We start from the raw sequence: 18892 nt of genomic DNA, 5'->3' as shown, positions 1-18892 counted from the left end.
AACAACCAAAGATCCTCTCCCTTTCTGATATCCATCACTTCAGAATAAATATTAATAAACAAAGCTAAGGAATAAAAATTCAATTCATAATTCAAAAATAACCTGACCTTTCATGGAATTAAACTCTTTTTCTGTCAAACCTGGTATTTTTTAGAATGTTTGGTGATATAAGTCTTCAAATGCCTAGTAAAGAGTCATTTCATCCTAGTAATTTAAAGCACTTTGTGAGCTGCAATGAATTTTTTTTCCTCTCCCACCCAGACACAGCCAAGGGATCAGCCTGATGCATTGGATATTTCCTGTCCTTGGAGGCTTGTCAGTAATTGGAAGGCAGCAACATGGATGGACCTAGAGATGATCATACTAAGCAAATTAAGTCAGACAGAGAAAGATAAATACCCTATGATATCACTTATATGTAGAAGCTAAAAAAAAGATGATCCAAATGAATGTATTTACAAAACACAGACAGAGTCACAGACATAGAAAATAAACTTACGGCTACCAAAGGGGAAAGTGGGAGGGGGGAGGGAGAAATTAGGAAATTAGGAGTTTAGCAGATGCACACCACCACATATAAAACAGATAAAGAACAAGGACCCACTGTATAATAGCCCAGGGAACTCTATTCAATATCTCACAATAACCTATAACGGAAAAGAACCTGAAAAAATATATAAATATCTGAATCACTTTGCTGTGTACCTGAAACTAACAACATTGTAAATCAACAACACTTTAATAAAACAATTACACATCCAGAAGCATATACGACAAAGAAGCTCTGGGACAAAGAGAGCTGAAGATTGACTTCGAAACTGGCTAACAGTTCCCAGTATGATACTAACTGGATCCCTGCGCTGCTTGGTGCGACACCAAAACCACATCCCCAAGGTGCGTTCATCTGGTGAGCTGTTCTCATCTTTGAAGAAGCAAAAACTCAGTCAGATGCAATGGGATCCGGGAAGACCCTACTCCTTTCTGTTCCTCCTAAGAGCCAAGACTGTTCCCCCCTCAGAGCTCAGCACGGCTGCCCCCTCTCAGCTCTCCCGGGCTCTTTTGTTACGCCCACCTCACTCTGCTCAGCCTCTTCACTCACTGATGTACCTTGTCTCGTGTCCACAGGCAGTTTGAATAGCAACAAACAAATCATTAAGGAGGGAGCTAAAAAGCAGCAAACCATTGAGAACCAACATGCAAAAGCAAACAGAATCCACTGACTTGCTCATCCGCGATGGGCATTCTGTCCTCAGCCAGCAGTGATACAAAGCCGCTTTTAATACGCCGCTCCCTGACTCGGGACACATCAGCGGCCCCAGCGCTGACCCGCGTCCAGACTGGACTTGGCCAGACGTGCTTCTCCTCACCAGCCAGCTGACCTCACCTCCCTCCCACTGTGGGTCCATCTGGACTTGGCTCCATTCGAAGTCAACAAGTCCTCCAGGACTCGTCTGGCTCAGGAAACGCGAGCACCAGAAACACCAAAACCCCAAGGATTTCTCTGTGCCTCCCTCGCTAGGATGTAATCTTCGCGAGGTCAGAGGACCACACCCTTCCGCACTACACGGTCAGCACAAGAACAGCGCCTCACAAGGGGAAGGCACTCAGACACCTGCCGAACTAACAAATGAACGAATCTCCCACCAGAGAAATATTACACGACACTGCTCTGCATGGGCTAAATGAAAAACATGTTACTAAGACCCTGGCATTCCTTAGAACCTTGTTTAAATAACTTGGGCTTTTATAATATTAATATAACATGTAATTATATAATATAATAATACAAATAGCACAGAAATAATATATTATATTATTAATAATATTAATAATTACATAATTAATATTTATATAATTATAATATTAACTGTTATAGTATATATTATGTAATAATAATTACAATATAGTTAATAATTATAATATAATTAGTAATTATAATAGTAACATTAATATTAAGTATATATTTAATGATATTACTAATATTAATTATATAATTAATATAAATAATATAATAAAATAATTATTTTATTAGTAATATGACATACACTATATTATGTTATATTGTATATGTTACATATTATATAATGTATACTGTATATTCTATAATATGTTATATCATATTGTATTATAAAAAGTAAATTATTTAAACAAGACAATGAAAAGAGCAAGCTTTTATCTCATCAAATTTTAAACTGCTGGCAACTCATTCCATTTCTTACATGCCTGAAATTGTGTTTAAAAAAATTATGATTTTTAATTGCATTTTCAGGTTGTGGGACCAAAACCCACAAGGGCACATGAGAATACTTTAGAGGGTGTGACAAGGACATAACATTAATAATACTGAGCTGGAAAAAAGAGAGTTTCTAGTCTTTATCAACCCCTTTGACTGAAGCAGGTGGGAAGTGACAGCTGCATGTTAATGTTTAACCTCTTCTAACCCTCGCAAGTCTCCTCTCTGAACGGGGAGGACTGAGGACACTCACAGGCAAGGCCCTGTAGAGTCTGCAGCCGTCTAGCTGGAATGTTACAACACTGGCTTTTGTGCATAATTGTTATTACAGCTGCCTTCTATTTATGGCAGATGATACTGGTTTTCCATTTATAGAAGAGATATAAATTTACTTTAATGAAAATACGAGCTGATTTAAAGGAAAATATTAATAGAACAGCAGTACTGGTGGTGTGTACACATGGGAGAAACAGCGAAATCTGATGGGAAACAGACAGCGCCAACCGCCCAGCCCCTCAGGTCAGGATTGCCACTGTGTGGTGGGTTTAGGAGGTCAATCCACTCCCATTACAGCTACACATTTATTTTCATGTGTAATAGAAACACATAAAGCCTGAATATCAGGAGATTGGTCTTCCACTTTAAGGGAGCAAGATAAAATTTTCTTTTAAGATAAATGTATTGCCCCCCAAACGTGTGTCAAAAGAAACGAGAGCAGTGAGGGAGAAGGCACTGCGGGTGCTGCGCAGGTGTGGGACACCTGGGATGCGGGGACAGGCGGGCCCCTCAGGCGCCCTGGACGAGCCCTCACAGGCAGCCTCACACTCCGCGGCCACCCTGCGGCCGCACCCTCGGGGTCTTGTGCTGCCAATCAAAGAGGCAATTTTCCACCACAAGAGGTGGTCTCCCTGCCCAGATCGATTCAGCTAAGATGAGGGCGGCGGAATCTGAGAATTCCTCGCCAGGCTGGGTTTGCTCAACAGCTCAGATGAAAGAAGAAAACATATCTGGAGGAGGGATCGAGCTGCTAAGGAGGAACTGAGTTTATCTTCACTTGTCAAAACACACCGCTGTGGAACATGCAGCCCCCTGCCTTCACCTGTCTGCATACATCCCTCGGTCTCTCCCGCCGGTGAGGCGCCGGGAACGGCAAGCCACACACAGAAAGGATTTTCAAGCAAAGACAAGGCAAAGAAAACAGATTTTTCAAGAGCAAAACACTAACAACTTTCACAAATTTATACTGAGCTGGAATAATCTGAGGAGTGGATCAACCCTGAAACATTCCAAGAACAGTGTCTTCAGACTGAGCCTGATGGAATTTCCAGGCACCCGATGACAGCCATCAGACCACCCACCTTCCCTAGACTTCTCAACGTTTCAAGCCCTCTGGGCTGGGGTGCAGCTCGACAGATCTAGTGGTTTTATGATTAAGAAACAGGCTCACAGAAGCAAAGTGATCCACGTAAGGGCTTAAAGAGCCACGACCAGAACTCAGACGTCTTTCGTCTCCACCATCCGATGTCACGGCTCATGAAGCAGGCAGTAAAAATGCACCTTTCTTGCAGCCACTATGGAAGACAGTACGGAGGTTCCTTCAAAAACTAAAAATAGAGTTTCCATATGAGCCAGCAATCCCACTCCTGGGCATGTATCTGGAGAAGATGGAAGCTCTAATTCAAAAGGATTCATGCACCCCAATGCTCATAGCAGCACTGTTTACAACAGCCAAGACATGGAAGCAACCTGCATGCCCATCGACAGACGACTGGATAGGGAAGATGTGGTGTATAGAATGGAATACTATTCAGCCATAAAACAGAGTGAAATAATGCCATTTGGAGCAACATGGATGGCCCTAGAGATGATCACACTAAGTGAAGTAAGTCAGACCGAGAAAGACGAATACATACAATGGCACTTACATGTAGAATCTTTTTTAAAAAATGACACGAATGTATTTACAGAACAGAAAATGACTCACAGACACAGAAAACAAACTTACAGTCACCAAAGGGGAAAGGGGACGGGGAGGGATAAATTAGGCATTTGGGATTCGCAGATACGCACTACTGTATATAAAACAGATAAACAACAAGGTCCTTCTGTAGAGCACCGGGAACTATACTCAATGTCCTATAATAAACCATAATGGAAAATAATACGAAAAAGACCATACACACACACACGCACACACACGCACACACACACACACATAACTGAATCCCTTTGCTGTACACCAGAAACTAACACAACATTGTAAACCAATGACACTTCAACAACAACAAGAAAAAAAATGCACCTTTCCCACATTCTTACACCAAATGCCCTGCTCAGAATTATCATTCAGTATCCTGGGACCAACTCTTAGAATGAATAAGATAAAAACAGGTGATCTCAACTAGAAAAAATGGAAACACTAAACTGCGCTGAGAAACCACATTTGCATGAGAAGAAAAGATGAACTGCATCCTACTTCCGTCTGTGTTTTAGGATTCTAAAGATATCAGGGGTACAATTGAAGTTATTTATGTTTCACATAAAATCATGTGGTAATAACCTAAAAAGTCGAGCACTCAAGGAAGGGTGTAAATTGGAGTTCTTTGCTTGCACACAGGAGAAGCCCCTTCTGGTCAGCTCATGAGAAAAAGAGTTACAGGAGGGATACAGGACATCTCATAGAATGAAGGGGAAGTCTGGAAATCCGAGTCCAGAAATGGGCCCAGATCCAGGGCACGTATCTTGCAGGACGGCCACAGAGACCACCTGACCAGAATCATCAGGCCCCACCCCAAGCTTCCACTCCAGCCAGCACCTGAACGGCACATGCACCGGCCATCTGCAGTGACCGCACTTCCTACTGGTGCCCAGAATTTCCCACTGCGCCCAGCCCAGTCCCTGTGTGGATTGTGCATGTGAGCACACACGTGCACACACATGTATACACGCGTGCGTGCACACACACACAAACACACACACAGCAAACACCTGTGAAGCACCCCTCCCCAACCCCGCCCTCAGCCCACCGACTTCAGCACAGCCGTGGCGGACAGCTCCACGTGCCGCTGCCCTGGCCTTGACCACCATGCTCTTGGCTTCTCTGATGTTTTTCCTCCCAGTTTTAATTCCCCAGGACAACCTTCAACCAACTGGGCTGGAAGTCAGCAGACAAGTGCTCCCACTGCCCGCACCCTTCCAAGGGGGGACCCCAGTGGGACGAAGCCCCAGGGACCTCTCAGCGCACTTTTATCAGCTTCTCCCCCTTCCCTGCCCCACTTTTTTGACCAACGTCCGCAGTCTCCAGGCACTCCCGCACCGTGCCACGCTTTAAGTACCACTTACATTAACATTTTCTTTTACATCTTCTCACTGCCTTTACATAAATGTATGTGGGAGGAAGCAATCTATCAGCACTTACATTGAAAAAAAAAATCAATGTCACTTTCTATAAAGAGAAGAACCCCTAAAATGAGTACAGTGAAAACAAAACCATGTTGCTGAATTCCAGCCGGCCGGCCACTGCTGCCTGCCAGAGGCTCCCAGCCTGGGGCGTGGGCTTGCCCTGCTCAGAACAAACCCAAAACCAAAACCCGCCAACAATGGGATCAGCAAGTGGTGAGGGATGCAAGGGACTTTGGAGCATCACACAGAGACTGGTCTCCTTGACCAAACCAGGGCTGAAAGAGGATGCAGGAGGCGTCAGCTCTCCCTGGGTAACTCAGTGTTACCTAAGCACCTGTCTGTGGTACTTGCAAACCCTGCACTCATCTCAGGTGTTGCCTGAAGCAATTTTTCCCCTGCGCTCGTGGTTCCCAAAGCATAAGGTGCAGACTGGCTTTAGGTGGAGCCTCGGGTGAATTTAAGGGCAAACGGCATTCTGACGCCTAGTAGCTTCTGGAGAAAGTGAAACAACAAAATTAAGAACTCACGGGTCCATGGAAGGTGGCTGGGTTTATGTGTGGGTATCACCAAAGAGAGTCAACTGCTTTCTCTGGACTCCAGTTACTCTCTTTACTATGGGAACATGAGGCAGTGGCCGGTCAAACTTTCTAACCAGCTGTGACAGACTGTGACGTACGCTCCTTAAAGGCAGCCATTGGCTGCCCACCCACCTCGCGACGCCAATTAGGTGATTTAGCTGACATCCACAGTCCTGAGTCCTGATTTAACTTCTTCCCATCAGTTGAATGTCTTTCAGGACAAAAGCAACGAGCTGTTCGTCTCTTCCACCGCCAGCTATAATTAACTCCAAAAATATTTTCACTTTAGCCATGAGATGGTCTCGTTAAAGTCACCTAGGGAGTCACAAAAGGAAGGGTTGGCGCTGGAGTCTGAGATTTAATAGTAAGGCAAGGCGTGCGCACTCCGCTTCCCATAAAAACTCACCCCCGTCTCCTACTCTGTGAGTGACTGCTGTGTATTGAAATGAGCTGGTCCACCGTGGTCACAGATTAGATTCAGAGTCTGAGACTGAGTTTCTTGGAGAAAGCAACAATGAAATGGATTATTCATACACACACAGAGGTGGCTTTTTTTTTTTTAATCTTAGCTCAAATGTTACAGTACATTGTGTGCCATTCAGTTGCAGTCCAATTTCTGACACAATTTCCATAACAGCAAAATTTACATACAGATGGCAAATAAATACACCCTTTCTGCCGCTTGGTCTGCGGAACTTACGGTCAGCAAATCCTCTTAGGGGCTTTATTAACCTGCTCAGTGATGGAAAGGTTAGATCTGATCTTACGGATCTCAGCTGCACCATCCAGCCCCGCTGCAAAGTGAAATTTAACTCTCGACATGTTCCTGCAACACGAAGCCACCAAAATTGAGGAGTTTTGTGGGTTTTTTTCCCCCTGTAGGCAGCGTTGGAAATAGCCACTCTGCCTCATTTTTCACTCAAGCCACAAATGGGCTTTTTCTCTCTCCCTTGTCTTAAACAGCACATCACGATCAGCCAGAGAGCTAAGAGGGAAGCAAGCTGACCAACACACACGATCGCCAAGCACGAGTAATGGCTCCTGGACACGCCAGGAAGAGTGAGAAGCATGTGGGAGGGGTGCTCCTGAAATGGAAGAGACGTCAGGACGTTCGGGACATTAGGAAGGCCTGGCTGGAAGCCCTGCGAAGCCCCATAGGAGGTCCCCTTCCACGTGTCCCTGTATTTCACGCTGAGCCCTGGCAGGGAACATCTAAGACTCAAGGGGCTAATTTGCTGGTTAAAACCAGCCACCTTCTACAGCTACACAAGGAAAGAAACGTGTCTGTGAGAGAGCCGAGCAGGCCCGCATCTCTCTGCAAACTCTCAGGAGAGTCCTGGAGAGTCCATTTCCTGTGCGTCGGGAAAATTTAAGTGGAAAAGTTCATCTCAGATCTAAGAAGGGTGAGGCTCCAGGGAGGGGACTCCAGGGAGCAAGGAGGTCTTGGGAAGGCCTTTCCTTTTGCCCTAATGATGGTCTTCACACCCGAAGTCAAGGGCAAGGCCCTTGTGCGTGGTACCTCTGCCAAGCAGTGGCCCCCATGAGTCAATCCCCAAGATAAAAACCTGTGCCCTCGGAAGTCTCAAACTGATGACGGAAAAGGATGGAAGACACAGGAGTGGTGAAGGGAAGAGTGAAGGTAAGACGCTTCTGAATCACCAGCTATTTGTATTACAAGTTATTTTTCTCACTTTCCATCACAGAGCAAAGAATTCGTTTTTCTAGGGGCACCGTAACAAATTATCACAGACCGGGTGGTATAAACAACAGAAATTAACTTTCTCCCAGTCCCAGAGGCTGGAAGTCCCAGAGCAAGATGCCACCTGGGCTGGTCTCTTCTGAGACCTCTCATCTTGTCGATGGCCGTCTTCTCACTGTGGCCTCACACGGTTTTTTTTTTTCCTATGTTATGTCTGTGTCCTCATCTTCCCTGTCTCGTAAAGACACCAGTCATAGCGGAATACGGTCCATTTTTACCTCTGTAAAGACCCTATCTCAAAGTACAGTCACATTCTGAAGTGTTGGGGCGGGGGTGGGGGTTGTTGAGACTGCAACCAACGGATTTGGTGGGGACACAAATCGGTCCCGGACAGGCCTCCACCCACACGAGTTAACTGCTGTATCTGGGATGTCAAGGTGCATTTGTCCCCTGTTGACTTGAGTCCCAGCTACAAGCCAGACCCAAGACCCATGTCCCTGCCTGCGTGCAGCCAGCATTCCAATGTGGGAGAAGCAGACAAGGCGTACGTGAACAAGTTAGTAGCGTGGCTGGTTTAGGGGAGGGATGAGCGCCAGGAAGGCAGGAGGCTGGATAATGGAAGCGTGGTTGGCGTTGGCAACCACGCAGGGATGGTCCAGAAGGCTTATCTGAAAGAGGGATATTTGAGGGGAAAAACAAAAGATGAGGAGGGCCCAGCCCTGCTCACCATGGGGGTGCATTCCGGGCAAAGAGGACACAGAAAGTGCCCTGAGTTGGCAGCAGACAGGGTGGTTTCTAGGGACCAAGAGAAGGTAGAGGCAGTTGGAATGTGGTGAGCGACGAGGAACATGGTGGGAGAAGAGGACCAGGTCTTTATCAACATCGGGTCCAGCATCCTCTTCACATGATTCCTTGCTCCCTCAGGTCACAATCAAGACCGCTCACAAATCCGCAAAGGGAAAGGTGCCATTTAACTGTTCACCTACCTTTGAACCCAATCAGAATTTCAAATACTGTGTATAAAGTATCCACAACCGTGATCCTCACGGGTGCAAAACGGGCATCTTTATTTCCACTCCTTCCCTCTGGAAAAACATCTCTGAACATTGATCCTGACAGCCCAACCCCCAGGCCAGGCAGAAAGTTCCATCGGTGAAACCCACCAGGGCCTGAGTCCTGGGAAGGATTTTTGATTTTCCATTTAGAGGGGGAAGTGCCAACGGACTTATTAAGTAGCAGGTGTAACTGCGCTGCCGTCAGTGAAGAAAAATCGTTACTTGGGACCCCGGAGGTAAGTGGCAAGCTTTCTTATTCTGGATTTCAAATTTAATTCGACTCAAGGGGGACTTCATGAGCCCTAACAGGCTGCCAGTCCTCGCTGGGGACACAGACTGCCAAATCAGCAGTGCCCGTCTGCAGACGCACAGAAGCAACGAGTCTGACACAAATTCAGTTAATTGCGATGTGCTGGGGTAAAGGCTAGATCAGGTGTGCGAATAAAATACTCCAGCAGCACAAAAGAGAGCACGGCGAATTTCCTACAAAAAGTCTTGTGGATTTAGACCACCCAGATAGAAAGAAACGCAAGTGAAACACCATCTAACCTGAGAATCATAGATTAGAAGTAACGCCGTGACATAATTCATGATCGTCCTCCTTCCTGGCTTTATGCAATCTATCTAAACAGACCGTGAGTGGCAGTCATGACACAATGGAGGTGGAACCGTGTTTTTGTTTTTAATGGAACCAACCGAGAGACAAATCGTACACTACACTTTTATTGGAAATCCGATGGAAACTGGCACCAAACCCAGTCCACCCAACCAGGATGGAAGGATTACAGGGTGCAGTCTGCACCTCTGATTAGTCCTGTCCCTTTGAATTTCTCTAAACTTATTTCCTGCCCGAGTCATTGGCTGGCAGCTACAAAATGGTGAGAGGACAAACTGAAAACAGCTCCACATTAACAAATTACACGGGTCAGATGTACTGTGCACACAATTACTAATTTTTTTTTAATAAAATTCTTGACCACTCTAAAGTGAGTGGCAAAAGTAAGAAGGCCACCCACTTGTGTCTTGGAAATCAAAAGGTTCCCGGGGGAGTTCTTTCAGGCCCTGGGAATCAGCCCCACCAGGACTTTGAGCTTTGCTTCAGTATTTACATGCATTTAAAGAATCTCCTTGAGACCCCCCCACCCCAGGTTCCCCAGTTTAGTCTCCGGCCTGCCCTCCTCTTCCCAGCCAAATGCTCGAAATGACTTTGAAAGACATTGTCCCCCCTGGATCCATCAAATCATGGGTGGTAGACACTGCTAATTGCTCAGCCAATATTAAAATATTAATGGAGTCACCTCTCCAGTTAAAAGACAGAGATCATCAAAATAGATTTAAAAAAATACAAGACACAATTATATGCTGCCTACAAGAGACACACCTCAGATATAAAGACACAGATAAGTGAATCTGGCAAGGCTGCAGGAAACACGCTCAATACACAAAAGTCCATTGTGTTTGTACACACCAGCAATAAAACACGTCAGAAGCGAAGATAAGGATGCGGGTTAGGGTCAGAGCTAGCCTCTGAAACTTACACTGCTCCCCGCCAGCCTCCGTCGGAGCTCCCAGACGCCAACGCACTTGGGCGGGAGCGCAGGGCCGTGCTGGGGTGAAGACTGTGTTCTAAGTGCAGGGAACATGCTCACTGAACACAGAGGATAACGTTTGGAACCAGCTGAGCACGCTGTGCAGGTTACGGTTTGTTTGGGACGTAACTGCCTGCCTGCCTTTCTAAGCTCTGCTGAAACCTTCGCTCTGAGCCCTAGACTTGGTCTCGGCTCCGAGGCTGTGGGTTTCAGAGCATCCGTGTCTATGCAGTTTCCTCCAGGGAAATCCTGAGTCTTCTTGGGGGGAAAAATTAATAACGCCTGGATTTTGGGCTGCCACCCGAGGCACATTCATCAAACAGGTTGCTCTTTTTTTAAGTGTGAAAGTTCAGAGAAGATTAACTTTCACAAGGAGGGGCTGTGAGATGGGAAAGGGCTTGAAGCGGGCTGGCCTGGCTCTGTCACTTTTCTGGCTACGTGACCCCCTGGCAAACGACAGAGCACTTCTGAGCCTGTTTCTTCATCTGTTAAGAAGCAGAAACAGGTAGATTCCAGAGCTGTCACGAGGACGCGCACAGGATCTAATGGGGAGCCTGGCATGTGAGCGGTGCTCATTAAGTGCCTGTGGCGGGAATCAGGGTCCCTGTAGCGTGTGCTGCAGAAAGCTTTCAGATTCCACTTAATGCTGCTGAGTGTGGCACCGAGCATCACAGGCAAAACTGCTGCCAAGCGCCTTCCTGCATTATCCCGTTTACTCTTACAGCCATCCCCTCAGACAGGCACTATCACCAGTCTCCTTATACAGGAGAGGAAGGCAGGGCTCAGAGAGGTGAACTAACCTGTACACGGTCACACAGCCAGGAAGGGGGAGTTGAAATTTGACTGCAAGCCTCACTGATTCAAACTTCTTAGAAAACTTGCCTCCCAAGAGTGTCCTGGGCGCACCGTGGTCTTTGATCAGACTGCCCTACCCCCACACACCCTCCCTCCCGTTTTCCTTTAAAATACGTCTGGGAGACCTGCTGGGAGGCTTCTGCAGGTGTCCAGCCAAGAGGGGACCCTGGCTTGACCTGGATCATAGCAAAGGAGGCGGTTTGATTCTGGATATCTTATAGGAAGAGCCCCAGCATTTGCTGAGGGTTCAAAGGGAGTGGGGTGTACCAGAGACTGGGATAAGTCAATCACGGTTATTTGATGTTTGTTTGGCCTGAGTGGCCACCAAATGAAATGGGAGAATCTGGCTGAGCACAAAGTTGACGCTTCATAAATAGTCACAGCATAAACTACCTCCATTTATGGATGGGGAACTTGCGACACAGAGAGGTTAAGTAACTTGCCTAGGGTCACCCAGCTGGTAACTGGTAGAGCCAGGATTTGAACCAAGGCTGTCTGGCTCCAGAGTCCACAGTCTTCACCACTGGGCTCCACTGCCTAACAGGACGAGAGGTCAGCCCAGGAGGTCCTCTGTGTGAGCCCAGAAAGAGCTATTTTAATAAATCACAGATGAAGTTTCTGGGGATTGCTCTCAGCCTTGGAGACATTCTATACAGAGAGAGGAAGTTTTCAAGAGATTTCAAACTTTCTTGGTTTCAAAGACCGACCCCGAATCCAGCCCCCGATCCATCCAAACCATAGTTTTTAACCCTTTTCTAAAAGGCTTTTCAATATATGGTCAACTTTAGAGATCAGTGTTTAACAGAATCTATTTCGATGTCAGAGAATAACCAATTCAACTTCTATTCAAACTGGCCCCGATGCAACACACAGACAGAAGCAGCAATGTGACAGGTGAAAACTGCACACATCTGTCCCCTTTCCGTACGTCTTCAACTCCAGAATTAGATCTCAGGGAATCTGGTGTACATTCACACTTTGATCCGGGGCCTCATCTGAGCCAGAATGAAATATGTCACATTTCATTCATAAAAGACATGATTAAACCAGACGGTCAGTTAGGCTAGGATGTGACACATTCCCCTGGGCCTGAAAGCAGGACTTCATTCTGAGAGACGGAACATACAAAGAGACAGCAAACAGCCAGACGACAGAAGGCACGACGACAGGACTCGGACGCATCACCTCCGCGGCCACCAGACCTAAGAGCCAAACCGCAGACCCTGTGGCAGTCAGCCCAGAGGCGGCTGAGCTCGCGCCCCGACTGCCGGCTGCCCTCCCTACAGCCTCTGCTTCCGACCCAGGGCCAAACAGAAAAAGCCAAACACACTCCCCAGACCAGTCGCGTAAGATGCTCACGTCTCGGCAGACCGCCTCCCGCTTCCCCAAGCCAGCAGCCTCCAATCGGAGCAGACCTGAGCCTCCGCTTCCACGATAAACCTCCCCTCCCCGCTGCCTGCCTCTGACTCTCCACCAGATGCCAGCGATGGCCACTGACGCCCTTTGCCACAACAAATTCGGGGTAAATAGCCTCTGTTGGTTCTCATTTGGGTGACCTTCGTTTATTTCCACAGTTCCAGTGCGTTCTTCTCTGGCCACAGAGCACAGCATGATAAACCCCAGTCCTATCTAGGATGGCTCGAAGACAAGGAACTGCAGGTGCCGACCCAGAAAGGTTCAAAAGGCAAAGCTCAGTCCTCATCGGGACCTGCAGAACAGCCCAAAAGAGTGTTTTAAAAAGGAGTTCTCGGGGCAAGGAGGGTGGAGCCCAGTGGTAGAGTGCGTGCCTAGCATGTACCAGGTCTTGGGTTCAATCCCCAGGACCTCCATTAAAAAAATAAATAAGTAAACCTAATTCCTCCCTGCCGAAAAAAGATCACAAAAAAAGAAAAACCTCAGTTAAAGGTCGTTCTCAACTCATGCGTGCAGAGCGACACCCCAATTCCACTGCTTTCTTGCTGCACGACTTCAGACGGGTGGCCCCTAACCTCTCTGAGTCTCAGTTGCCACAGCTATAAAATGGACACGAGTACTCTGTGTGGTGCCTGTGATACTACAGTGAGGGACACAACTGGAGCCCGGCACGGTACACGTAATTATTAAAAAGCATCAATTAATAGTGTGGATTAAATGCCACAGCGTCGGTAATACTATCCATTATAGTAAGAAATAATATTAATTAACACTCACTGAACACCCACAGAGTGCCAGGCACCCCTCTAATTGCTTTCCACGAGGCAAATAATTCACTGAATAAAGTGCAGGAGAGGTTGTATTTCCTGTGATGCACCCACTGATCACGTCCGTCTCCCTGACACATACAGCGAATGAGTTGGTGACGTCCACCTGCAGAAAATCGAGCCCCTCTTTTAAGCTTTGCATCCCTTTTTTCCCCAAGACCGTATCAGGAGTGTTTAAATGCTCCCAGGAGCCAGAGAAGTGAGTGCAGGGGGACAGGTGTGAGACAAGAAGGAGTGGTGGAGACTGGGGTGAACAGGATGCAGTGTGATACGTCGAAAGGGGGAAGCTGCCCCTTACTACAGCCGACTGTTGCCAAGTTGCCAGATCTTCAAAACTTTCCAAGAAAAGGGTATATGAGGACCCCCCCCAACGTTAGAGGTTGGCAACTCTGAAATATTTTAAGGAATGCCATGTGAGCTTTAAAGAAAAGCAAGCACGCATCAGTGGGCTAGATTTGCTATGATCACCAGTTTGCAAACTCTGGATGCTTTTCCTCTGGGGACAGTCCCAGGGCCTCACAACTAAAGGCCCAGTGGGTGCTGTTCCCTGGAGGCTGGTGGTTCGTGATTTGACCTCTCAAGGCAGAGCCAGTGATCCACTACCCAGCCTGGGTCTGAACCAGAAGGCCTGCCAGTAAGAGCGCTGCCTCGCCTGCGCCCAGACGAACAAGCCCCGCCTGCACTGCAGTCTACACGCCCGCCAGCTCAGCATCTGGGCACGGGAAACCGCCACAGGCCAGCATTCCGGGAAGACTCGCCGCGCGCCAGGCACTGCTCCCAGAGCTTTACTGACCTGTAAAATCCTCACCACAACCCCAGGAGACAGATGCCATCGTTATCCCCATCTTACCGATGAGGAAACTGAGGCCCAGAGAGGCTGAGTGACTTGCCCCAGGGCACACAGCCTGTATGTGGCAGCGTCACCGCTGCATCCTCCTGCTACCCAGGAACCTTTGCAAGCAACACAGGCTAAGGACAGGTTTGCCCCCCCCCAGCACAGAGATGTCCCCCACTTTCTGCAATCCAAAACCGAATCTTCATCATACACATAGAGACGGCTGCTCTGCTTTGATACAGGAATTTTTACAGATGAAAAACGAAGAGGCAGGAGACATCGTCTCAGAAAGCTCCTTCCTGGATTGACAAACTGGAACCCACTTACAAAGCATCCACTTAAGGGCACTGCGAGATTCTGCCTGGCACATTGGGGGCCGTGAGAGGCCTGGCTATCACGTGAGGGCCTGACAGGGACACACGGGGGCCTCACAGCCCAGATCGCTGCTCTCAAAGCAGGTGTAAAATCCTGGCTTCAAACCAGAATTACCCAGGGAACGCTTGGAAAACAGAGATGCCCGGGCCCCCCCCAGGCACCCTGCTTCACACTGTCTGGGCTGCGGTCATTCGTGGGTCTGTGTTTCATGTCTGTAAGCTCCCTCGCCACACCGGGTACTCAGCCAACGACCAGCGGCCACTGGATAGCCTAACAGTTCATTACGACCAAGAGTCGACTTCCATTCCATCCACCCCGGCAAAGCCTCTTACCTAAGAGTGAAGTGGTCTGCCAAGGAGCCACTGGTCAGAGAGACCAAGAAGGTGGCCGTGTCCCCTTCCCGGACGAGGTTCAGAGGCACCGAGATGACGACGTTCTCATCCAGGCTCACCAGGGACCACTTCAGGTCGTCCTGGGTCGGGTAGACCACGACGCTGCCGATCCGCTCCCGGGCGGGGGGCGCCGGCTGGGGGCTGTCCTGGCCCGAGTGGATGTTGTTCCCCCACCTGCCGTCCTCCTCCGGGGGACACTGGCCGGCCTGGTCGGCCGGGTAGAGCGTGAAGAATAGCTCCATGGCGGTGCCGCCCAGCAGGGCCGGGATCTCCTCCTCGGGCTCCAGGTCCAGCCCCGAGCTGAACCACTCGGGCAGCAGCTCCAGCTCGGCCACGCACAGTCCGGGGGCCCCCTGCAGCCGGCAGCTGGCCGCCACTTCCCTGGCCTCCGGGAAGGCAAACATCTTGACGCAGGGGAGCTGTTCCGCAGGGTCGCCATCAGCCCAGCCCATCCCCGTGATGTGAAACAGGGTCTGCACTTTGGGCCTGTTGGAGTAAATGGAGCTGTCGAGGATGTGGGCTCTCAGCTTCCAGTTGAACGGAAACTTCCCCATGTTTTCAAAGGGCGCAGAAGTCAGCATGAGCTCACGGGGCACTGTCTGCTCCGCTGAAAATGGACCATAGCTGGCGTTGACGACCGGGGGGCCCCTGGCTCGGTAGATAAAGAATGACTCCACTCGGGCCTGCAGGCTGGAGTTCCTCGTGACGTCCTGGTTGGCCTCTTTAAGAAAGAAGGACTGCTCGGCGTTGGAGATGTGTAGACCGGCAGGGAGGTAAGCGGGCAGCGAGGAAAACCTCTGCAGGCTGTCCACGATGGCTCGACTCTCCGTCACTGCACGGGACAGGAAAGCAAAGCAAGAATGAAGTCCGGACAGAGAGTGAAACAGACGCAGAGTGGCCCCCACCCATCCCCTCCACACGCCGCCCCTCCTACCCCGCGTCTCCTCACCGTGGAAGCACTGTCATCACATGAAGTACGTTCTAAGGATCTTCAAAAAGACCCAGTGCGAGAGCGGGAAGGAGCCCCATTTAGCCCGATCCAATAGTCCTGCGGCTGAACAGTTACACCCCTGGAGGGGAAACACAGCCTCCTCTTGCTCTTACAAAGCCCCAACTCAAAGGACCACGGTCACCTCTGTTGTCATCACCCCACAGAGAGTAGGCTGGACACCTACCGCACCCACCAGACCACCAGGCATCGGACCGCCACCTATGACACACTAACGCTTTATTACTTTGACATTTACGCTTCGTCCCATCACTCCCACACGTGACCTCTACGTGGCTATTCAGACATCTCCTAATGCTTCTCGACAGGAAGGATGAAGCCATGGCTCAGTATTCTCACTTCTAGAAAGATCTCCTTCTGGAATATTGGTGAGAATGCATAAAGATCTCCTTATCTACGAGGATGTCCACTGCAGCATCCTTTTGAATTGCAGACAAGAATATGAAAAAGAATACACATATATATATGTGTGTGTGTGTGTGTGTGTGTGTGTATTATAAATATATATAAAACTGAATCACTATGCTGTACACCAGAAACTAACACAACACTGTGAATCAACTGTACTTCAGCTTTTAAAAATGAATTGCAGACAAACTTAAGAACGTATGTGCTAGACCCAGAAGTCTGGATTTGCACTTGGGCTCTGCCCCTTCCTAACTGAGCAACCTTGGGCAAGTTACTTAACCACTCTGTGCCTTAAATGTCCTCCTAGAAAGTAGGGCATAAATACAAATTATTGTCGGGATTAACAAGTTAATAAATATGAAGTGCTTAGACACATACGTGCTCTAGCTTTCCCTGCCACTATTATTATTTATTCATTTAAACCGTTCTAAAAGTTTATCAGAAGGAAACTGAACAAACCATACATTTTTACACTGGGATAACAGACAGCTGTAAAAAAAAAAAAAAAATGAAGCAGAGCTCTGTGAACATACTTGAAAAAAATGTCCACAATGCCATTAAGTATAAAAAATTATAAATGTATCATATATGATCCTATTTGGGTAATTGTGTTAGGATTCTAAAGGTAGATATGTAAATGGACAAATATTTACGTTCACGGGTCTACAGAATCCAAAAAAGAAAGATGTTTACTTTTTACCACCTGTGTGTCTACTTTCTTTAAATTTGCTGTAACAACCACGTGTTACTTTGTTAATTAAAATATGTAAGAATATACATGAACGTGTATTCGTGTGCATGTGTGTATCTGCGTGTGTATGTGTTTCTTTCAAATGGGACAACAGAGCGAAGACCCCAGGAGCTTTTTCAAAGAGAAGACAGCCCACCTGGAACCGCAAATCAGGCCGAGGGCAGACAGGGACTCTTCCCTGCCCTGAAATACACCTCTGCCCCTGGAGCCTGGCTTCCAACCAGAGCAAGAAAGAAATGAGCCAGGCAGCAGTGTTTGGAATGCAGCATCACCAGAGGGTAAAAAGCAAATAAACATGCCACTGAGTCTGACTCCTGGTAACACTTTTCCCTGAAGCCACTACAAATTCTGCAACACACAGCTTTCTATTGATTTGAAATGCTTTTTGGCCTTTTCAGGGCTGTCCTAGGTGAGCTGTCCTTTGCTCGAGGATGACAAAATTGTTTAGATCGTGAGGAAGTCACAGCCTGTCTCCAGGAAGGTGTTCAGCAGGCAAGATCCTGCAGAAGCTAAAGCAGTCCAATTCCTAGAAGCAGAGAGTAGGATGGTGGTCGCCAGGGGCTGGTGGGGGGAGGAGAACGTGGGGAGGCAGGGGTCCGAGGACACAAAGTTTCAGTTACGCGAGATGAGTTAAGTTCTGGAGATCGAATGTACAGCAGTGCAACATAGTTAACCATCCTGTACATTGTAATTTGCCAAGAGAATAGATTTCAAATTAAATTTTCTACACACACACACACAATGATAACTATGTAGAGGTAATGGGTATGTTAATTAGCTTGATTATGGTGATCACTTCATAACGTATACATAGATCAAAACGTCAAACTGTATACCTTAAATAGACACATTCTGTGTAGGGCAATGATATCTCAACAAAGCTGTGAAAAGGGAGAAAAGAAAGTGTCATCCACATGGCCACTCGTGTCAGCTTAATTACTGGAGGAAGAGGGTTATTACTTACTCATTTCTCCAATTATCTATCTATGTTTCCTACTCACTTATTGTGTTTCCAACACTGTGGCATGTAAGGATATCGCAGGGGTAAAGCAGACATGGTTTCTGCCCCCAAGGAGTTGGCAGAGTTTGGAGAAAGGCATGGCTCACGTACACAAAAAAGCAATTACAAAAGCAAGCGTTCAGACCCTTAAGAACGCCCATCCCAGCAACTCTCCACCTGGGAATTCATGGGAAGGAAACAAGAGCTCGGGAAGGAGATTAATGTGCCTGCGTCACGAGCATGATTTATCACAGCAACGCACGGGAAGCAACCAGAAAACTCATCATGAGGGCAATAATTACCTAAGTGATGACAGCCTTCCTCTGCGTGCAATATTAAGCGATCGTCAAAACCGTGACTTCAACAGTCAGGTAGCGTGATCAAATGTTTACGACACGTGAAGTGAAAAAGCAGACGTCAAAACTTGATTTAAATTATCCCAAATCTGTTTAAAACATAGTTACAACAGTA

General features: G+C 47.7%; 1 protein-coding gene across 1 annotated transcript in view; it reads right to left on the bottom strand.

The window, feature by feature from the left end:
• TMEM132B (transmembrane protein 132B) overlaps positions 1-18892 on the bottom strand; it is a 294781-nt gene that overhangs the window by 158260 nt on the left and 117629 nt on the right. The window contains exon 2 of the mRNA XM_031442489.2: positions 15194-16085. Within this exon, the coding sequence (XP_031298349.1) occupies positions 15194-16085 (892 nt within the window). The remainder of the gene's footprint in view (positions 1-15193; positions 16086-18892) is intronic.

Source organism: Camelus dromedarius, chromosome 31 (genome assembly GCF_036321535.1).
Source record: "Camelus dromedarius isolate mCamDro1 chromosome 31, mCamDro1.pat, whole genome shotgun sequence".
Lineage (NCBI taxonomy): Eukaryota > Metazoa > Chordata > Mammalia > Artiodactyla > Camelidae > Camelus > Camelus dromedarius.
Note: the sequence above shows the minus strand (reverse complement) of the source record. Positions and strands in the feature narration are given on the sequence as shown.